The 22,565-nt window shown below is 44.8% G+C and overlaps 1 protein-coding gene across 1 annotated transcript in view; it reads right to left on the reverse strand.

Moving 5' to 3' along the window:
• Positions 1-5,024: 5,024 nt before the first annotated feature.
• Positions 5,025-22,565, reverse strand: part of LOC126336064 (uncharacterized) — a 30,970-nt gene continuing 13,429 nt past the window's right edge. Inside the window, exons 3-4 of the mRNA XM_049999544.1 lie at positions 12,781-13,007; positions 5,025-5,359 (exon numbers count right to left, since the gene is read on the reverse strand). Of these exons, the coding sequence (XP_049855501.1) occupies positions 5,025-5,359; positions 12,781-13,007 (562 nt within the window). The remainder of the gene's footprint in view (positions 5,360-12,780; positions 13,008-22,565) is intronic.

Consider the following 22,565-nt stretch of genomic DNA (forward strand, 5'->3'; position numbering starts at 1 on the left):
AAATTTGACAGTAATGCACATTGAAAATTTTAGTACCACAGGAAGCTGTCTTACAGTATTTACAAGATCTGTACCAAACTTCACCTTTCTATCTGCCAGAGGTTCTGCAGAAAATGCTTACTAAACACTGAAATATGAAAGTTGCAGGAAATGCAGAATGCATTTATGCCGGGAACAAGTGTCTTAATGTTGGCCATGACCACTCATTTGGTCTTTTTAGCCTTCATGTAACTGTTTTCTTGTAGCCTGATGCTTCTGGCGAGCCCTTTTGGCAGTATGCTTCACTGACGCTTCAGAACCGAAAATATCCACATCACCAGTCTTCTTCAACAGGTTTTCAGTGCAGCAAACAGCATCAAATCCTAGTCTCATAAAGATCCAGATTCTTCCAGTAATACAGTCATTGAACACCACACACGCATCATATGAGGAAAAAATGGTTCAAATTGCTCAGAGCACTATGGGACTTAACATCTGAGGTCGTCAGTCCCCTAGAACTTAGAACTACTTAAGCGTAACTAATCTAAGGACATCACACACATCCATGCCCGAGGCAGGAATCGAACCTGCGACCGTAGTGGTCGCGCGGTTCCAGACTGAAGCACCTAGAACCGCTCGGCCACAGCGGCTGGCACCCTATGAAGAAATTTTAACAACAGTAGAAAAGCAAAACGCTGTCTTGGGGCGTCACTTGTAGATAACGTACATGAAATATATTCGCACTTGCGAACATGGACAACCATCAGTTGTATAATGGAACGACGAGAATGAAAATTTGTGCTTCACCGGGATACGAACCTGGATTTTCCGTTTATTGCGAGCGGTCGCCTTACCATTAGGCAATCCAAACACGGCTCACGGCCAGGCCCAAAACTTCCACATGTCGTCCACCATGTGTCTACAACCTGCACACACACATTCATTATGTATATTCCTGGACAGGGAAAACACTCTAATTGAAAGTCGCTTGCCCAGTGCCGGTGGATAAATACGATATTGTCTGCTTGTCCGAAGGAGCATTTCATCACAGTTCGGAATAACACAGACACTGCAATATCGTATTTATCCGCCGACACCGGGCAAGCAACTTTCAAGTAAAATGTCTCCTACGTATGGGAATGTACGTAACGGATGTACGAATACAGGTTGTAGACACATGGCGCACAATGAGGTATAGTAGCACAGTGGCTGAAGCACCAAACTGCCGTGTGAAAGATCGTAGGTTCGAATACCGCTCGGTACCAAATTATTGCCGGCACGGTAGCTCAGCGTGCTCGGTCGGAGGGCTGGCTGCTCTCTGTAATAAAAAAAACTGAGTGAAGTGATCACCAACGAACTTCAGTGGATGTCATCTGACGTCCGCTACGACCAAACAAAACGATCAATAACGAACAAAATAAAAGTAAAAAATTTGTTAGGCGACTGCTCACGATGAGCAGGAAATCTACGAGGGTAATCCCAAAAGTAAGGGCTTTTTTTATAAGTACACAGACCTGTTTATTTCTACAATGGCCGGCCGGAGTGGCCAAGCGGTTCTAGGAGCTACAGTCTGGAACCGCGCGACCGCTACGGACGGAGGTTCGAATCCTGCCTCTGGCATGAATGTGTGTGATGTCCTTAGGTTAGTTAGGTTTAAGTAGTTCTAAGTCTAGGAGACATGACCTCAGATGTTAAGTCCCATAGTGTTCAGAGTCATTTGATCCATTTTCTACAATGGTTTACATCAGTTTACAGCTTGAACATTTAGCTATTTTTCGACAGAATCACCATTTCTGTCGATGCATTTTTGTAGACGCTGTGGCAGTTTCTTTTATGCTAATGTCATACCAGCTCGCCGCCATGCTGTTCAGAAAGTTGTCAACCTCTTCTTTCACCTCGTCGTCGGAGCTGAATCGCTTTCCGGCCAAATGTTCTTTAACCTAGGGAACAGCTGATAGTCACTGCGCGCCAAGTCAGGACTATAGGGTGGGTGGGTGATGATGTTCCACTGAAACTGTTGCAGTAGAGCAACGGTTTGCCGAGCGATGTGTGGACGAGCGTTGTCATGGAGAATGTGTACGCCCTGGCTCAACATTCCTCTTCTCCGGTTCTGAATTTCCCGTTTGAGTTTTTCAGAATCTCACAGTACCTGTCAGCATCAACTGTGGTCCCAGTGGGCACAAAGTCGACCACCAATACCTCTTTCGGATCCCAAAAACCAGTTGTCATGACTTTACCGGCAGACTGTGTTTGAAATTCCGCGGCTTTAGCGAAGAAGGATGCCGCCACTGGCGTGACTGCTGCTTGGCCTCAAGTGTAAAGTGGTATGCCCAGGTTTCGTCACCCGTGACAATTGAGTCCAGAAAGTTGTTCTGTGAGCGGTACTTCGAAAAACCTCAGGAACCAACATGCAGAGACCATACAGGGTGACCCGCCGATATTCACGCATGCATTACTCAACCTTCAACACTGTCTCCTCAGAAATTGACGGTCTCACGCTCCTTTGTTCGTCGTGAATTTCGGTCCGACCAGCTGCAAACGCTCTACACCACTTATGAACATTTTTGACATCCATGCACGACTCACCATACACTTCCGTCAATTGGTGACGAATCTCAATCGGCGCAGTGCCCTTTGCGTCCAAAAACCGAATAACTGCGCGCAATTCGCACTTGGCGGTAACATCGAACGGGAGCTCCATTCTCAACGGCTGCCAAGCCGAGACTCAGCGCCTCTGTGCGGGTGCGCATGTTTACACACTGCGCGTGAAGCACTCTTCATAACAGTGTGACCATCTGCCACATAAATATTGTTCTCCATTTATATAAAAAAAATAGGAGACCCTATTTTTGGGATTACCCTCGAAAATACCTAGGAATTACAATACGAACAACTTAAATTGGAAAGTAAACATAGAAGATGTTGTGGGGAAGGCTAACCAAAGACTGTGTTTCATTGGGAGGACACTATGAAAATGAAACAGATCTACTGAAGTACTGCCTACGGCACGCTTGTCCGTCCTCTTTTACAATACTGCTGCGCGGTGTGGGATCCTTACCAGATAGGACTGACCGAGCACATCAAGAAAGTTCAAAGAAGGACAGCACGTTTTGTATTATCGCGAAATAGGGGAGACAGTGTCACTGAAATGATACAGGATTTGGGGTGGATATAATTAAAAGTAAGGCGTTTCTCACTGCGGCGGAGTCTTCTCACGAAATTTCAGTCACCAACTTTCTCCTGCGAATGCGAAAATTTCGTTGACATCGACCTACACAGGGAAACAGGATCACCATAATAAAATAAGGGAAATCACAGAGTTCGCACGGAAAGATACAAGGTAGTTTTATCCGCGCGATGTGAGACATTCGAATAATAGAGAACTGTTGGGAAGATGGTTCGATGAACCCTCTGCCAGGCACTAAAATGTGATTTGCAGAGTATACATGTAGATGTAGATGTACGAGGGTCACTCCAAAAGAAATGCACACTATTTTTGTAAAAATATAGTTTTCATTCTGCATGTGTAAAAGTTTTACAGTGTGTAGATACATCCCTCCCGCTTGTTTTGAAACTTAGTTCAACCTGTTCCCATGAGTGGCGCCGTCACAGCATGTCTTCAAGATGGCTGCTACACTTGACGTTCGTTAGAAGCAACGTGGTGTCATAGAATTCCTGTGGTGTGAAAACGAGACACTGGGAAACATCCACAAGAGGTTGAAAAAGGTCTATGGAGATGCTACTGTCGATCACAGTACAGTTAGTCGGTGGGCAAGCAGGTTACGTGACACAAGCAGGCACGGCAATATTGAGGATTGTCCTCGCAGCGGCAGGCCTCGTACTGCACACTCCAGACAATGTGCAGTGTTAACGAATTGGTGACTGCTGACAGACGCATCACAGTGAACGAATTGTCACGCTACGTTGGGATGGGGGAAGGAAGTGTTTGCAGAATACTGAAAGTGTTGTCGTTAAGAAAGGTTTGTGCCAGGTGGGTTCCATGGATGTTGACAGTGGCTCACAAAGAAACAAGAAAAACGGTATGCAGCGAACTTTTGGAACAGCACGAGAATGGGGGAGATGAATTTCTTGGAAGAATTGTGACGGGTGATGAAACATGGATCCATCATTTTTCGCCAGAGACGACGAGGCAATCAATGGACTGGCATCATGCAAATTCACCCAAGAAAAAAATTCAAAACCACAAGTTCTGCTGGAAAAGTTATAGCTACGGTGTTTTTCGATTCCGAAGGACTGTTGCTTGTGGACATCATGCCAAGTGAAACAGCCATACATTCTGGTGCATATGTGACGACACTAAAGAAACATCAAGCTCGATTGAGTCGTGTTCGACCACATCGGCAAAAGCAGGATGTTTTGCTGTTGTACGACAATGCATGGCCACCTGTCAGTCAAAAAACCATGGAAGCGATCACAAAACTCGGATGGACAACACTGAAACACCCGCCTTACAGTCCTGACCTGGCTCCATGTGATTATCATCTCTTTGGGAGACTGAAAGACTCTCTACGTGGAACAAGGTTTGAAGATGATGACTGCCTTGTGCACGGTGCCAAACAGTGGCTCCAGGAGGTTGGTCCAGAATATTACCGTGCGGGTATACAGGTGCTGGTTCCAAGATGGCGTAAAGCAGTTGAGAGGGGTGGAAATAATGTGGAGAAATGAAAATATTGTTCCTAAAGGATGTATCTACACGCAGTAAAATTTTCAAACACGTAGAATAAAAGATGGATTTTAAAGAAAAATGTGTGCATTTGTTTTGGAGTGACTCTCGTAGATGTTAGTTAAGTTTCTACGTTTATTTCAGAAAATAAAAACCGAAAAGCAGTTATTTCAGAAACCGGTTATTTGGAGCGGTTTTACCAGTCAGATTAACCTGGCGTGCAAAATAACAGATATAACCGAAGACCGGTCAGTTTCAGCGATAACCGCCGCTCCTAGGACAGGGAGCTGTACGCGTGACGCAGCCCGGACAGCTGCGCTCGCACGCCACGCGGTAGCAGCCGGCAGAGCGGAGCGGACCGTTAGCGCAGCAGGGCACAGTAGTATGCGGAAGAGGCCGCCGGCCCAGCCCAGAGCGGGCCGGCGCAGCTAGCGCCGCCGCCGCCGCCGCCGCCGCCGCAACCCGTCCGCCCCCGCACGGCCGCGCTCCTCCCACGCGTGGCGCAATGCGGCACCGCCACAGCCACAGCCACGGCGAGGGCACACGTGCGCAGGCGTGGCTCCGCGGTGGTCCCCGGCCTCCTCCCGCTTCCGGTGCCCACGGCGGCGCAAAAAACAGCGCGCTCGCGGGAGAGCTGTCCGCCGCTAATATTAGGATACCCTCTCATCGTCTCAAGATTGTGGGGGTATAGTCTGTCTGCAAACGCAAGACCGAGCAGCGCTTTTGGTGGGGGAATTGGCCTTCCCCGGAAGAACGCTGCTACCGGCCTACAGGGGCATCCAAAATCTGTTGCCTGTTATCTGTCTAGAGGTGTAGATCGGCGTGCAGTGATATACACTACTGGCCATTAACATTGCTACACCACGAAGATGACGTGTTACAGACGCAAAATTTAACCCACAGGAAGAAGATGCTGTGATCTGCAAATGATTAGCTTTTCAGAGCATTCACAGAAGGCTGGCGCCGGTGGCGACAGCTACAACGTGCTGAAATGAGGAAAGTTTGCACCCGATGTCTCATACACAAACAGCAGTTGACCGGGGTTGCGTGGTGACGCGTTCTTGTGATGTCTCGTGTAAGGAGGAGAAATGCGTACCATCACGTTTCCGACGTGACCGCGCAAGTTTGGCATGTAACCGGCTCACCTGCGACCGAGCGTCTCCGCACAGGAGCGGCCCGCGTTAGTGGTCTCGGTAACAAAGGCTTCTATCTGTATCTACATCTACATCTCTGCTCTGGAAATCACCGCGAAGTGCACGGTAAAGGGTACGCCAATGCATTACTCTAATCTTGTCCGCACGATCCCTACGTGACCGATACGTAAGAGGTTGTAGCAAATTCCTAGGACATCCTTTAAAGCAGTTTCTTGAAACTTTTTTAAAAAAAACTTTCTCGGTATAGTTTACGTCTATCTTCTAGAGTCTATCAGTTCAGTGTCTACAGCACCACTATAACCCTCTCTCACGGGTCAAACAAATCTGTTACCATTCGTGCTTTCCTTCTCCGTGTACACTCTATATCCACTGCTACTCCCGTCTCGTTACCGGTCCTACACACTTGAGCAATATTTTAGAGTGGGCCACACGAGTGGTTTGTAAGCAACCTTCTTTGTGGACTGATTGCAGTTTCCCTGTATTCTACCGATAAACCGAAGCCTACCACCTGCTTTACCCACCACTCGGCCTATGTGATTGTTCCACTTCATATCCATACAAAGTGGTACATCCAGGTATTTGTGCGAGTTGACCGATTCCAACTGTGACTCACTGTTATTATTAGGTCTACAACTTTGCTTCCCTCGTTTTGCAAAAAAAAAAAAAAAAAAAAAAAAAAAAAAAAAAAAACTGTTCAAATGGCTCTGAGCACTATGGGACTTAACATCTGAGGTCATCAGTCCCCTAGAACTTAGAACTTCTTAAACCTAACTAACCTAAGCACATCACACACATCGATGCGCGAGGCAGGATTCGAACCTGCGACCGTAGCGATCGCGCGGTTCCAGACTGAAGCGCCCGTTCTGCAACAGACGACAGTAAAGGCATGTGGGGTTCAGGTGGTTGGTCATAGGTGTAATACAATAAGCTTAGGCATCAGTAAACATAATGCCATAAAAATATTTGTCGATTTGTGATTGCATCACAAGGTTATTCTCGATTAAGTATGTCAAGTTACGTACCCATTTCTCGCCATTTGCGGGAAGTTTTAATTTCCTACTTTAACATGAAGAAATCTGCGGCTGTGGCTCTTAAAATGCTGGGTAAGACCAATGGTGAAGGAACTATTAGTGGAAGAACGTACAGAGAATGTTTTCAAAACCTTAAGTACGGTGATTTTGATGTCGAAAACCGGCATGGCGGGGGAAGACAGAACGTTTTCGTAGCTACTGAAACAGACGAAAACAGTCACTGCACTGAAGCACAAACGGTAACAATACAGCGATAGACACGTAAAAGTAATTTTGCAGCAGGTCAGTATTTGACCCAATATCGCAAAGCCCGTCAAAATATACATGGAAATGTTGAAATGAGACGTCCTATCCCTCCCGCCGTTATCCGCATACGTTGCTCTTTCTGACTACCACTTTTTTTTCGATCAGCGGCATACAGTCTGGCTAACCAGCACTTCCGATCATATGTACAAGTGCAAAATTGAATCGATTCATGGATCCCCACAAAAGACGCCCAGTTCTTCCGCCACGGGATTCGTATGCTATCCGAAAGATGGGAGAATGTAGTGGCCAGCAATGGGCAATACTATGAATCATAATTTTTGGTAAGTTTTTCACAATGCAACAGCGAACTTTGAAAAAAAAACGGTGGAAGCAAAGTTGTAGACCTCGTGTACTCATAGCAACTACAGCCGTAATTTTTCCCGAGGACATGCAGCTTTACTGTATGATTAAATGATGATGGCATCCTCTTGGGTAAAATATTCCGGAGGTAAAATAGTCCCCCATTCGGATCTCCGGGCGGGGACTACTCAGGAGGATGTCGTTATCAGGAGGAAGAAAACTGGCGTTCTACGGATCGGAGCGTGGAATGTCAGATCCCTTAATCGGGCAGGTAGGTTAGAAAATTTAAAAAGGGAAATGGATAGGTTAAAGTTAGATATAGTGGGGATTAGTGAAGTTCGGTGGCAGGAGGAGGTGACTACAGGGTTATAAACACAAAATCAAATAGGGGTAATGCAGGAGTAGGTTTAATAATGAATAGGAAAATAGGAATGCGGGTAAGCTACTACAAACAGCATAGTGAACGCATTATTGTGGTCAAGATAGATACGAAGCCCACACCTACTACAGTAGTACAAGTTTATATGCCAACTAGCTCTGCAGATGATGAAGAAATTGAAGAAATGTATGATGAAATATAATAAATTGTTCACATAGTGAAGGGAGACGAAAATTTAATAGTAATGGGTGACTGGAATTCGAGTGTAGGAAAAGGGAGAGAAGGAAACATAGTAGGTGAATATGGATTGGGGCTAAGAAATGAAAGAGGAAGCCGCCTAGTAGAATTTTGCACAGAGCACAACTTAATCATAGCTAACACTTGGTTTAAGAATCATGAAAGAAGGTTGTATACGTGGAAGAATCCTGGAGATACTAAAAGGTACCAAATAGATTATATAATGGTAAGACAGAGATTTAGGAACCAGGTTTTAAGTTGTAAGACATTTCCAGGGGCAGATGTGGACTCGGACCACAATCTATTGGTTATGACCTGTAGATTAAAGCTGAAGAAACTGCAAAAATGTGGGAAATTAAGGAGATGGGACCTGGATAAACTGAAAGAACCAGAGGTTGTACAGAGTTTCAGGGAAAGCATAACGGGACAATTGGCAGGAATAGGGGAAAGAAATACAGTAGAAGAAGAATGGGTAGCTCTGAGGGATGAAGTAGTGAAGGCAGCAGAGGATAAAGTAGGTAAAAAGACGAGGGCTGCTAGAAATCCTTGGGTAACAGAAGAAATATTGAATTTAATTGATGAAAGGAGAAAATATAAAAATGCAGTAAATGAAGCAGGCAAAAAGGAATACAGACGTCTCAAGAATGTGATTGACAGGAAGTGCAAAATGGCTAAACAGGGATGGCTAGAGGACAAATGTAAGGATGTAGAAGCTTATCTCACTAGGGGTAAGATAGATACTGCCTACAGGAAAATTAAATAGACCTTTGGAAAAAGATAACCACTTGTATGAATATCAAGAGCTCAGATGGAAACCCAGTTCTAAGCAAAGAAGGGAAAGCAGAAAGGTGGAACGAGTATATAGAGGTTCTATATGTGATCGATGTTCTTGAGGACAATATTATGGAAATGGAAGAGGATGTAGATGAAGATGAAATGGGAGATACGATACTGCGTGAAGAGTTTGACAGAGCACTGAAAGACCAGAGTCGAAACAAGGCCCCCGGAGTAGACAACATTCCATTAGAACTACTGACGGCCTTGGGAGAGCCAGTCATGACAAAACTCTTCCAGCTGATGAGCAAGATGTATGAGACAGGCGAAATACCCTCAGACTTCAAGAAGAATATAATAATTCCAATCCCAAAGAAAGCAGGTGCTGACAGATGTGAAAATTACCGAACTATCAGTTTAATAAGTCACAGCTGCAAAACACTAACGCGAATTCCTTACAGACGAATGGAAAAACTGGTAGATGCGGACCTCGGGGAGGATCAGTTTGGATTCCGTCGAAATGTTGGAACACGTGAGGCAATACTGACCTTACGACTTATCTTAGAAGAAAGATTAAGAAAAGGCAAACCTACTTTTCTAGCATTTGTAGACTTAGAGAAAGCTTTTGACAATGTTGACTGGAATACTCTTTTTCAAATTCTAAAAGGTGGCAGGGGTAAAATACAGGGAGCGAAAGGGTATTTACAATTTGTACAGAAACCAGATGGCCGTCATAAAAGTCGAGGGGCATGAAAGGGAAGCAGTGGTTGGGAAAGGAGTGAGACAGGGTTGTAGCCTCTCCCCGATGTTATTCAATCTGTATATTGAGCAAGCAGTAAAGGAAACAAAAGAAAAATTTGGAGTAGGTATTAAAATTCATGGAGACGAAGTAAAAACTTTGAGGTTCGCCGATGACATTGTAGTTCTGTCAGAGACGGCAAAGGACTTGGAAGAGCAGTTGAACGGAATGGACAATGTCTTGAAAGGAGGATATAAGATGAACATCAACAAAAGCAAAACGAGGATAATGGAATGTAGTCAAATTAAATCGGGTGATGCTGAGGGAATTAGATTAGGAAATGAGACACTTAAAGTAGTAAAGGAGTTTTGCTATTTAGGAAGTAAAATAACTGATGATGGTCGAAGTAGAGAGGATATAAAATGTAGACTGGCAATGGCAAGGAAAGCGTTTCTGAAGAAGAGAAATTTGTTAACATCGAATATAGATTTATGTATCAGGAAGTCGTTTCTGAAAGTATTCGTTTGGAGTGTAGCCATGTATGGAAGTGAAACATGGACGATAAATAGTTTGGACAAGAAGAGAATAGAAGCTTTCGAAATGTGGTGCTACAGAAGAATACTGAAGATAAGGTGGATAGATCACGTAACTAATGAGGAGGTATTGAATAGGATTGGGGAGAAGAAAAGTTTGTGGCACAACTTGACTAGAAGAAGGGATAGGTTGGTAGGACATGTTTTGAGGCATCAAGGGATCACAAATTTAGCGTTGTAGGGCAGCGTGGAGGGTAAAAATCGTAGAGGGAGACCGAGAGATGAGTACACTAAGCAGATTCAGAAGGATGTAGGTTGCAGTAGGTACTAGGAGATGAAGCAGCTTGCACAGGATAGAGTAGCATGGAGAGCTGCATCAAACCAGTCTCAGGACTGAAGACAACAACAACAACATATACTCATAGGATACTAAGTTTTCTTTCGTTTTGTGAAATGCACAATTTTACATTCCTGAACATTTAAAGAAAGATGTCAATCATTTATTTCAAGTTTCTGCTACCAGTCACTTTTTTATTTTATGCTTAATTTAACATAATGCAACGCGTTTCGAACATGTTTTGTTCATCTTCAGGCGTTTATACATACATACAGAAATGTTACTTAAAAATAAACAGTCCTAAACTAGATTAATCTAGAACACTTTGCCCATTGTTTTTTACTGTAGCTGCTGGTGTGGCATTTGGGGGGGGGGGGGGGAGGGAGCGGGCAGTGTATGTCTAGAAATCGAAATCAAGTGATTTCTTCTGCTGGTTTTCTTCTTTGTGGTTGACTATTTATATCACAGCATGTATAGGATGCAGATAGATTTGCATCAGTTATGTGTTACGAAAATAGTGTGAAAGGCTTTTATATGACAGTTGATCACTTATAATTTCATCATCTTGCTGTTTCACTTGCATCACTGGTGTAATGGCGGAGCTGTTGGTTGACATTACACAATTGCACGTTATATTTTCCCACTGAGTGCCAACATAATTCACTGCACAAATTGCTTCGATGTTATACACACAACACAAGGTGGCGGACTGTAGCATGTGAGTCTGTACCGATTATCGAGGTTTTGTATCGATATTCTTGGTACTGACAGATTTGTAGTCAATTATTTACACTGACGTATCTTGAATATATTGACTTAGAACTGGCTTAAGACTGTTTAATATCTTGAGTTTTTGAAGTCGGTTATTTCATTAAGAATGTTATCTCCATGATTTGTGTTATGTATGAAAATTTCCGTTTGTTCAATGATATCCATTCTTTTACTTTTTCCTATTTTGTGTAAAATGTCGAAGTTGTTTTCGATTTTCAAAGGGTGCCCTGTGTCTTTAATGTGAGTTGCTACTGCTGATTTGTTACATTTATCAAGCCTGTAGCAGTGTAAATGTTCTATGAATCGGGTTCTGAAATTTCTGCCTATTTGGCCGATATAATATTTATTACATTGGGTGCAGGTAATTTTGTAAATGTCAGATGCATCAAGACTTGTATCTGGTGGTTTTATATTGTGAATAAGCTTCCTACTTAGGTTGTTGTTGGTGCTGGAACTGATTTTTACTTCTGTGTTTTTGAATAGTCTTGTTAATTTGTCTGATACTACTCCAAGGTATGACATTTTTGCATATTTGACTGCTGGGGTACTGTCAGTTGTGAGTGTAGTTTGATGTTGTTTGTTCAGTATATTTTTTATCTGTTGTGACATGGTATTAATTAGAGTAGGGTCATATCCATTGTTTATTGCAGTATATGTTATGGTTTCTATTTCTTGTTGGAGTTCTGTATGTGGAAGTGGAAATTTGTTTGCTCTGTACAGCACTGATCTATAAGCAGCCTTTGTGGGAGGAGGGATGTGTTGAGGAGTTTGGTATACTGGTCTCAGTGCCAGTAGGTTTCCTATAAACACTGAAAGCTACCTTTTGGTTCTGTTTTGATATTTTTACGTCGAGATAAGGTATGGTGCTGTCTTCTTCCTGTTCAAGATTGAATTGAATATTTTTATGTAGGCTAATGAATTTGTTAAAAATGTTTGTCACTTCATCCTCGATGCCATCAAATAGAATGAAGGTGTCAACTACATATCTCCTATAGAATTTAACCTTGCTTGTGATGTTATCATTTGGTGTTAGAATTTTATTTTCTATGTGGTTGATAAATATTTCATCTAATAGGCCACTGAGAGGGCTTCCCACTGTTGGTCCTTGGTCGTGCTTGTAAATTTTGGTATTAAAAGGGAAGTAATTATGTCAATGTTTGCACCACTTTGAAATCCTATCAAATTCTGACTTAATATTTATGCAGTTTCTTGCAGACAGTACTTCACCATAGATACCTGCAAACAGTCTCAGGTTGTTATTGCTGTCGTCATTCGTGTACAATTTGAATATCAGTCGTCCCAGCACACTTCGCTGGGGCACACCCGAAGTTACTTCTGCACCTGACGATGAATCTCCATCCGAGATAAGATGCTGCGTCTTCCCCACCAGAAAATCCTCAGTGCTTTCACTTGACACCCCCGTGTGATAGCACTTTTAACAGTAAGCGTAGGTGTGGTTTCAGCTCTAGTTCCCTTTACATTTCTCCTCGCCCGACCGTACCGTAGCCTTTCTACACTGTGAAACGGAGAAGATGCGAAAACTCGGCTGCAGTGACGGACGCCCGAGAAATCGGGGCCGCGCCCGGGTTCCGGGGCTGGGTTTCGTAAAGCGGGCCGGAACACGGCGGTGAAGCCGAGCTGCGCTGAGGCGATAGTGGGCCAGCCAGCCAGCCAGCCAGCAGCGTCCCGTTGGGCGCCGCCTGGATGGAGGTTGTCGGCCGCTGCGGCGGCGTCCGGGTCAGTTCCGTTACGGTCGGGCAGCGCACTGCGGTGCGGTACGTCGCTACCCGGCACACCACACCTCACCACACCACACTACAGAACACGACTCGCCGTGCCGCCGCCGGTCACGGCCGGGGTCAGTTCGCCGACCACCTCCGTGTCTCACCGAAACGTGCGCACCCACCGGTTTCTCCGCGTGACGCACAAGATCCACCTCATGCGCAGGCGCAGCGATCCAGCTTAGTAAACCGGTCACTGCTAAGTTCTAGGAGTGCTGGCCAGCACAGACCGTGGCAGTATTTCAGCCCTGCAATAACTGAGTGTGGTTGGTTGTTTTGGGGAAGGAGACCAGACAGCGAGGTCATCGGTCTCATCGGATTAGGGAAGGAAGTCGGCCGTGCCCTTTGAAAGGAACCATCCCGGCATTTGCCTGGAGCGATTTAGGGAAATCACGGAAAACCTAAATCAGGACGGCCGGACGCGGGATTGAACCGTCGTCCTCCCGAATGCGAGTCCAGTGTCTAACCACTGCGCCACCTCGCTCGGTAAACTGAGTGTGCTGTTGTGCTCTTCAGTCCGAAGATTGATTTAAAGCTGCCCTCCGCGTTGGTCAGTCTTGTGTAAGCCTCTTTCATCTCTTAGAAAGAACTGATTTCAAAAAGCAAACAGTAAGAACAAAAGTGGTACTGACCCAACGAGGTCATATAGGTACCTCTTCAAGGCACTAGCCATTTTAACTGCGCCGTCACGATACATATATTCGCAAATGAAATTCGTCATAAATAATTGCCGCTCGGAGTGGCCGCGCGGATTGAGGCATCATGCCACGGACTGCGCGGCCTCTCCCGTCGGAGGTTAGAGTCCTCCCTCGGGAATGGGTGTGTGTGTTGTTCTTAGTATAAGTTAGTTTAAGTTGATTTAAGTAGTGTGTAAGTCTAGGGACCAGTGACCCAAGCAGTTTGGTCCCTTAGGAATTCACACTAGACGACAAAAATGACCTTCATTATCCACTGTTAAGCCTGTGAGTGGCTCACAAAGGAGTTCAATATACAGAATCAAAAGTTTTTGATCATCTGCCGAATAATATACACTGAAAAGCCAAAGAAACTGGTTCACCTGCCTAATATCGTGTAAGGCCCCCTCGAGCATGAAGAAGTGCCGCAGAACAAAGTGGCATGGACCAGACTAATCTGTGGAGTAGTGCTGGAGGGAATTGACATGAATCCTACAGGGCTGCCCATAAATCGGTAAGGGTACGAGGAGGTAGAGATCTCTTCTGAACAGCACGTTGCAAGGCATCCCAGATGTGTTCAGTAATGTTCATGTCTGGGAAGTTTGGTGCCAGCGGAAGTGTTAAAACTCAGAAGAGCGTTCCTTGAGCCATTCTGCAGCAATTATGGACGTATGGGGCGTCGAATTAGCCTGCTGGAATTGCCCAATTCCATCGAAATGAACAATGTACATGAATGGATGTAGGTTCAAAAATGGTTCAAATCGCTCTGAACACTATGGCACTTAACTGCTGAGGTCATCAGTCCCCTAGAACTTACAACTACTTAAACCTAACTAACGTAAGGACATCACATACATCCATGCCCGAGGCAGGATTCCAACCTGCGACCGTAGCAGTCGCGCGGTTCCAGACTGAAGTGCCTAGAACCGCTCGATCCCTCCACTTCCCCCCCCCCCCCCCCCTCCCGTTCGCCCGAAACTTTTAGTTGAAGTGCACTCTAAGACACAATAAAAAGACACATCATGAGGAAATAACCCGAATGGGAAGAAAAGCGGTAGATGTGATCTACATGTACAAACAAACAAATCATTACAATTTCAGAAAAAAATTGGATGATTTATTCAAGAGAAATAGCTTCCCAGATTGAGCAAGTAAATAACGCGATGGTCCACCTGTGGCCCTTATGCAAGTAGTTAGTCGGTTTGGCATTGTTTTACAGGTTTCTTGGATTTCCTCCTGAGGGATATCGTGCCAAATTCTGTCCAACTGACGAGCCAGATCTTCAAAATTTCGAGATTGTTGGAGAACCCTGCCCATAATGCTCCAAACAATCTCGTCGTGGAGAGATCCGGCGAATTGGTGGCCAAGGTAGATTGTGGCAAGCAGAAAGACAAGTAGTAGAAGCCCTCATTCAAGTAGCTTCTCAACCGGCCGCTGTGGCCGAGCGGTTCTAGGCTCTGCAGTCCGGAACCGCGCAACTGCTAAGGTCGCAGGTTCTAATCCTGCCTCGGGCATGTATGTTTCTGATGCTCTTAGATTAGTTAGGTTGAAGTAATTCTAAGTCTAGGGGACTTATGACCTCAGGTGTTAAGTCCCATAGTGCTTGGAGCCATTTGAATTTGAGCCAAGTAGCTAGTTCCTTCTCAGTTCACCTCATGAGGCTGAGTGCAGCAGTAGTGAGAATCGAACCCTGATGTCCATTGTCTTGCTGAAACGTTTACAAAAAGGGAGATGGGAGATAGAATATCTCCGACGTACTGCTCTGCTGTAAGGATACAGCGGATGACAAGCAAAAAAAGGTGGCCTGCTATGAAAAGAGCTGGCACTGCAGACCATCACTCCCAACTGTTGAACCATATCGTGGGCGACACTGAGCTCTGTATCCCACCACTGTCCGGAGAGGCTCCAGACCCATCTTCAGCCTAGAATCTCTTTGAGTAGAACTGTCTCCAATGATCAGTCCTCCTTCGAATTGAGCCAATACGAGCAGCAAAGACATGTATGGAAGCACCCCAAACACTGGTGGGATACCAGCCTGTTTGTTGCCCACTGTACGGCCCGACATCCAAGAGTGTTGTGCTGGGGTGCCATTTCTGTTGTTAGCAGGACCCTATGGTCGTTACCCGCAGCAGCCTTACAGCACAGTGCCGTGTCGGTGATATTTATCTCCATTGGGCTAAATTTCAGCAAGATAATGGCCACCAGCACACGGCGAGAGTTTGTACTGCTTGTCTTCCCGCTTGCGAAACCCTACCTTGGCCGGCAGGGTCGCCGGATCTGTCCCGAAATTGGAACGTTTGGACCATTATGGGCAGGGCCCTCCAACCAGCTCGCGTTGTTGACAATCTAACACGCCCATTGAACCACATTTGGCACGATTCCTTTCAGCAACAAATCCAATAAATCTATCAATCAATGCCAAGCAGCGTAACTGCATTTATAAGTGCCAGATGTGGACCAACGAGTTATTGAGGTGCCCAAAGTGTGAAGCCCTGTATCTTAAATAACTCATCGATTTTTTCTGAAATTGTAAGCATTTGATCGGTGGAGCATCACATCTACCTATTTCCGTCCCATTCGTAAAATTCAATCAATGTGCGTCGTCTTTTTTGTCTTAGAATATATTTATATTTTCACAAACATGAGTCTCCCAGTTTCAAAGTGTGGTGTGCGTACTGTAAGACCTTCAGTACACACACCATCAGATTATTTGAGTTGTCGCTCTAATGAAGTAGGCGAGAGTCAGCAATGTGAATCGTGGTCTTATCGTTGCGTGTTTATCTTCTGCCGTTAGGTCAGACGATAGAAATGCCATTTGCACGCTTAGAGTAGCAGACTGACGGTGACCAACTTTAAACAGAACTTGATTAATTTTCACACACATTTATTAAAATAATAACATGCATAGAAATTACTTAACTTGGTTCTGGATGCTATTTACAATTGACACTCTGATGTTCCCTTGGTATTGGTACGTTAATCTTATTCTCACATATCTCTGATACTTGACAGAAGTGTCTATACATTTATCTTCGTGGCTATGGACCGGAATATGGTAATCTTATTAGACGCAGACTAAAACTTGACTATAGACTGGTACAGACAAATGCAGACTGGTACAGGCTAATGCTGACTGGTACAGACTGGTGCAGACAAATGCAGACTGGTACAGACTAATGCTTACTGGTACAGACTGGTGCAGACAAAAGCAGACTGACTAATCGGAGGTCTGTACAATCGTCATAATACCTCGCGCCTTCATGTATCACTGCGCGAGTGTGATCCGCAAGAAGAAAAGGTTCTACGTTAGCAGCAATCTCATTGGCTGCGTTACATATTAATACGCGGATCGGCGGAAGTAGAATTTGGTCCGTCTCTATGGCAGTGCCAATTCGTAGTGCGGGACCGAGCGAGGTGGCGCAGTAGTTAGCACACTGGACTCGCATTCGGGAGGACGACGGTTCAATCCCGTCTCCGGCCATCCTGATTTAGGTTTTCCGTGATTTCTCTAAATCGTTTCAGGCAAATTCCGGGATGGTTCCTTTCAAAGGGCACGGCCGATTTCCTTCCCAATCCTTCCCTAACCCGAGCTTGCGCTCCGTCCCTAATGACCTCGTTGTCGACGGGACGTTAAACACTAACTACCACCACCACCACATCGTAGTGCGGAGACGGACGAGTGCTGCACCTACGTTGTTGTGCTTAGCGGGGCGCACTCTAGTGGGAAAGTTGTGTACGCAGAACTATGTACACAACACAAAGAATGAAGTGCTCTGTAAACGAGCAAATCAAAAAGTAAAACTGGCCTGGTGGACCAATCGGGGCTACCGATCGCCGTGTCACCTTCTGCCAGCGGTGACTTTGGATGTGGATCAGCACATCTCTCTCCCGGCCGCTATCGGCTTTTTTGACCTTGCAGCCGCTACTTCTCATTCAAGTACCTGTAGCTCCTCCAGTAGCCTCACGGGGGTTGGTACACCCTTTACCAGTCCTCCTGCTAAGGAAACATCCGTGACAGTAACAGGAATCGAACCTGGGTCCTCGGCATAGCGGGAAGAATGGCTGGTTCAAATGGCTCTGAGCACTATGGGACTTAACACCTATGGGCATCAGTCCCCTAGAACTTAGAACTACTTAAACCCAACTAACCTAAGGACAGCACACAACACCCAGTCATCACTAGGCAGAGAAAATCCCTCACCCCGTCGGGAATCGAACCCGGGAACCCGGGCGTGGGAAGCGAGAACGTTACCGCACGAACACGAGCTGCGGACAGCGGGAAGACATGCTTACTCTGAGCTACGGTGGACAACGGTGTAGACTAACTGTCCCGAAAATTTCAAAGAATTCCGTAACTCACACGCTACACGTAACACAGGATAATTTTCTCTTGCTTACGTGAGGTTGTGGTCATGTGGATAAGTTTGCTGCCGCTGCTTCCAGTGAAGAAGGAACCGATTTCGATTCACGGCATCTCCTAATTTTTTTTCAGGTATAGGAAGGATTGGCACGGGGTCCACACAGCCCTTGAATCGCCAGACGGGGAGTTGATTGAACAAAGAAGCTGTGGCATCATCAGGATTCATCTACTAGCAGTAACGTCTGGAGGAATAGGCAACATGCTGATCATATGTCAAATGATCATAAATCACTCCTCGCATCGAGTTATAGGCAGCATTCGCCTAATCAGTGATTGGTGTTTACTTTACTACAATTTACTTTACACAGAGGCGACAAAAGCCGTGGGACAGCGATATGCACATATACAGATTGTTGGGGTATTGCTTCCACAAGGTATAAAAGGGCAGTGCATTGGTGGAGTTGTCAGTTGTTCGCAGGTGATTCACATGAAAAGGTTTCCGACCTGATAACGGCTGCACAACGAAAATTAACAGATTTTAGAGACGCATGAGACATTCCAGTTCGGAAATTGTTAGGGAATCCATTAGTCCGAGATCTAAAGTGTCAAGTGTGTGCCGAGAATACCACATCTGACGCGTCACTTGTCACCATGGCAACGCAGTGGCTGACAGCCTTCACTTAACCGAGAGCAGCGGCTTTTGCGTATAGTTGTCAGTGCTAACAGACAAGCAACACAGCGTGAAGTAACCGCAGAAATCAATATGGGACGTATGACGAAAGTATGCGTTAGGACAGTGCTGGCGTTGATGGGCCATGGCAGAAAACGACTGGCGCGAGTGCCTTTGATAAGAGTACGACATCGCCTGCGCCACCTCTCGTGGATTTGTGGCCGTATCGGAACTGGAAAACTGTGGCCTTGTCAGATGAGTCCCGATTTCTTTTGGTATGAGCTGATAGTAGGTGGCGCAGTGTGGCGTAGTGTGGCGCAGACACCACGAAGCCAGGGACCGAAGTTGTCGACAAGGCACTGGCTCCATAATGGTGTGGGGCTGTGATAACATGGAATGGAATGGGTCCTCTGGTCCATCTGAGCCGATAACTGACTGGAAATGGTTATGTTATGCTACTTGGATACCCTTTGCAGCCTTTCACGGACTTCACGTTCGGATGACATTGCGCCATACCACTGCGCCACAACTGTTAGTGACTGGTTTGAAAGGCATTCCTGACAGTTCGAATAATCCGGCCACACAGATCGCCCGACATGAATCCCATCGAACAATTACAGGAGAGGTCACTTCACGCACAAAATCGTGCACCAGTTACACTTTCACAACTCTGTAAGGCCACAGAGCCAGCATGACTCAGTATTTCTGCTGGGGACTACAAACATCTCGTTGAGGCCATACCGCGTATAATATCTGCGCTACCCCAGGTTCAAGAATCACGAAAGAAGATTGTATACATGGAAGAACCCTGGAGATACTAAAAGGTATCAGATAGATTATATAATGGTAAGACAGAGATTTAGGAACCAGGCTTTGAATTGTAAGACATTTCCAGGGGCAGATGTGCACTCGGACCACAATCTATTGGTTATGACCTGTAGATTGAAACTGAAGAAACTGCAAAAAGGTGGGAATTTAAGGAGATGGTACCTGAATAAACTAAAAGAACCAGAGGTTGTACAGAGTTTCAGGGAGAGCATAAGGGAGCAATTGACAGGAATGGGGGAAAGAAATACGGTGGAAGAAGAATGGGTAGCTTTGAGGGATGAAGTAGTGAAGGCAGCAGACGATCAGGTAGGTAAAAAGACGAGGGCTACTATAAATCCTTGGGTAACAGAAGAAATATTGAATTTAATTGATGAAAGGAGAAAATATAAAAATGCAGTAAATGAAGCAGGCAAAAAGGAATACAGACGTCCCAGGAATGAGATCGACAGGAAGTGCTAAATGGCTAAGCAGGGATGGCTAGAGGACAAATGTAAGGATGTAGAAGCTTATCTCACTAGGGGTAAGGTAGATACTGCCTGCAGGGAAATTAAAGAGACCCTTGGAGATGAGAGAACCACTTGTATGAACATCAAGGGCTCAGATGCAAACCCAGTTCTAAGCAAAGAAGGGAAAGCAGAAAGGTGGAAGGAGTATATAGAGGGTCTATACAAGGGCGATGTACTTGAGGACAATATTATGGAAATGGAAGATGATGTAGATGAAGATGAAATGGGAGATGTGATAGTGCGTGACGAGTTTGACAGAGCACTGAATGACCTGAGTCGGAACAAGGCCCCCGGAGTAGACAACATACCATTGGAACTACTGACGGCCTTGGGAGAGCCAGTCCTGACATAACTCTACCATCTGGTGAGCAAGATGTATGAGACCAGCGAAATACCACCAGACTTCAAGAAGAATATAATAATTCCAATCCCAAAGAAAGCAGGCGTTGACAGATGTGAAAATTACCGAACTATCAGTTTAATAAACTACAGCTGCAAAATACTAACACTAATTCTTTACAGACGAATGGAAAAACTGGTAGAAGTCGACCTCGGGGAAGATCAGTTTGGATTCCGTAGAAATATTGGAACACGTGAGGCAATACTGACCTTACGACTTCCCTTAGAAGAAAGATTAAGGAAAGGCAAACCTACGTTTCTAGCATTTGAAGACTTAGAGAAAGCTTTTGACAATGTTGACTGGAATACTCCCTTTCAAATTCTGAAAGTGGCAGGGGTAAAATACAGGGAGTGAAAGGCTATTTGCAATTTGTACAGAAACCAGATGGCAGTTATAAGAGTCGAGGGACATGAAAGGGAAGTAGTGGTTAGGAAGGGAGTAAGACAGGGTTGTAGCCTCTTCCCGATGTTATTCAATCTGTATATTGAGCAAGCAGTAAAGGAAACAAAAGAAAAATTCGGAGTAGGTATTAAAATCCATGGAGAAGAAATAGAAACTTTGAGGTTCGCCGATGACATTGTAATTCTGTCAGAGAAAGCAAAGGACTTGGAAGAGCAGTTGAATGGAATGGACAGTGTCTTGAAAGGAGGATATAAGATGAACATCAACAAAAACGAGGATAATGGAATGTAGTCGACTTAAGTCGGGTGATGGTGAGGAAATTAGATTAGGAAATGAGACAAAGTAGTAAAGGAGTTTTGCTATTTGGCGAGCAAAATAATGGTCGAAGTAGAGAGGATATAAAATGTAGACTGGCAATGGCAAGGAAAGCGTTTCTGAAGAAGAGAAATTTGTTAACATCGAGTATAGATTGAAGTGTCAGGAAGTCACTTATGAAATTATCTGTATGGAGTGTAGCCATGTATGGAAGTGAAACATGGACGATAAATAGTTTGGACAAGAAGAGAATAGAAGCTTTCTAAATGTGGTGCTACAGAAGAATGCTGAAGATTAGATGGGTAGATCACATAACTAACGAGGAAGTATTGAATAGGATTGGGGAGAAGAGAAGTTTGTGGCACAACTTGACCAGAAGAAGGGATCGGTTGGTAGGACATGTTCTGAGGCGTCAAGGGATCACCAATTTAGTATTGGGGGGCAGCGTGGAGGGTAAAAATCGTAGAGGGAGACCAAGAGATGAATACACAAACCAGATTCAGAAGGATGTAGGTTGCATCAGGTATTGAGAGATGAAGAAGCTTGCACAGGATAGAGTAGCATGGAGAGCTGCATCAAACCAGTCTCAGGACTGAAGGCCACAACAACAACAATAACGCCAGGCAAAAGGATGTCCGACACGATATTAGGAGGCATCCCATGATTTTGTTCCTCAATGTACAGTAAAATAAAATTACAAGTAAAATACGGTTCACTTTCACTTTCTTCCTGCACTTTGTCTATGGCCAAGTTTGGGTCAAAGAATGGTTCAAATGGCTCTGAGCACTATGGGACTTAACATCTACGGTCATCAGTCCCCTAGAACTTAGAACTACTTAAACCTAACTAAGGACATCACACACATCCATGCCCGAGGCAGGATTCGAACCTGCGACCTTGGTGGTCGCGCGGTTCCAGACTGTAGCGCCTAGAACCGCGGCCGGCCGGCCAAGTTTGTTTTATGCTGACTGAAACATATTTCTTCACCTTTTTCGTCGCTTGGAAACATCAAATCAGCTGTTCATGACAGATCAGCTGTACAGACAAGGAAGGTAAATGACAGACATCTTTAGACGAGTGCCTTGCTATCTTTCAAGTCGTAAGTTAATCACAGATTGACTGGCATAGCATCTTTAAAGGTTAGAAACTCAACTGGTCCGGCACGCCTGTATTTGTAATGTCGCATTCCCCGCGAGAATTTTCGCGAATGGAAAGCTTTTAATTACCACAACTTTATAATTAACACATTAATTTTGACGAAAGTGTGCATTTTTATAAACCTAAGAAATACGTTCTTGGTTATTCAAAACTTATTTAGTTTTGCAAAAGGATATTTTGAAATGCGAATCTTTCGATGATAAGTAATTTTTCAAACAAAATTATTTTTCGAAAAAGGAATTTTTTA

The sequence above is a fragment of the Schistocerca gregaria genome, chromosome 2, assembly GCF_023897955.1.
Source record: "Schistocerca gregaria isolate iqSchGreg1 chromosome 2, iqSchGreg1.2, whole genome shotgun sequence".
NCBI classification, from domain to species: Eukaryota; Metazoa; Arthropoda; class Insecta; order Orthoptera; family Acrididae; genus Schistocerca; species Schistocerca gregaria.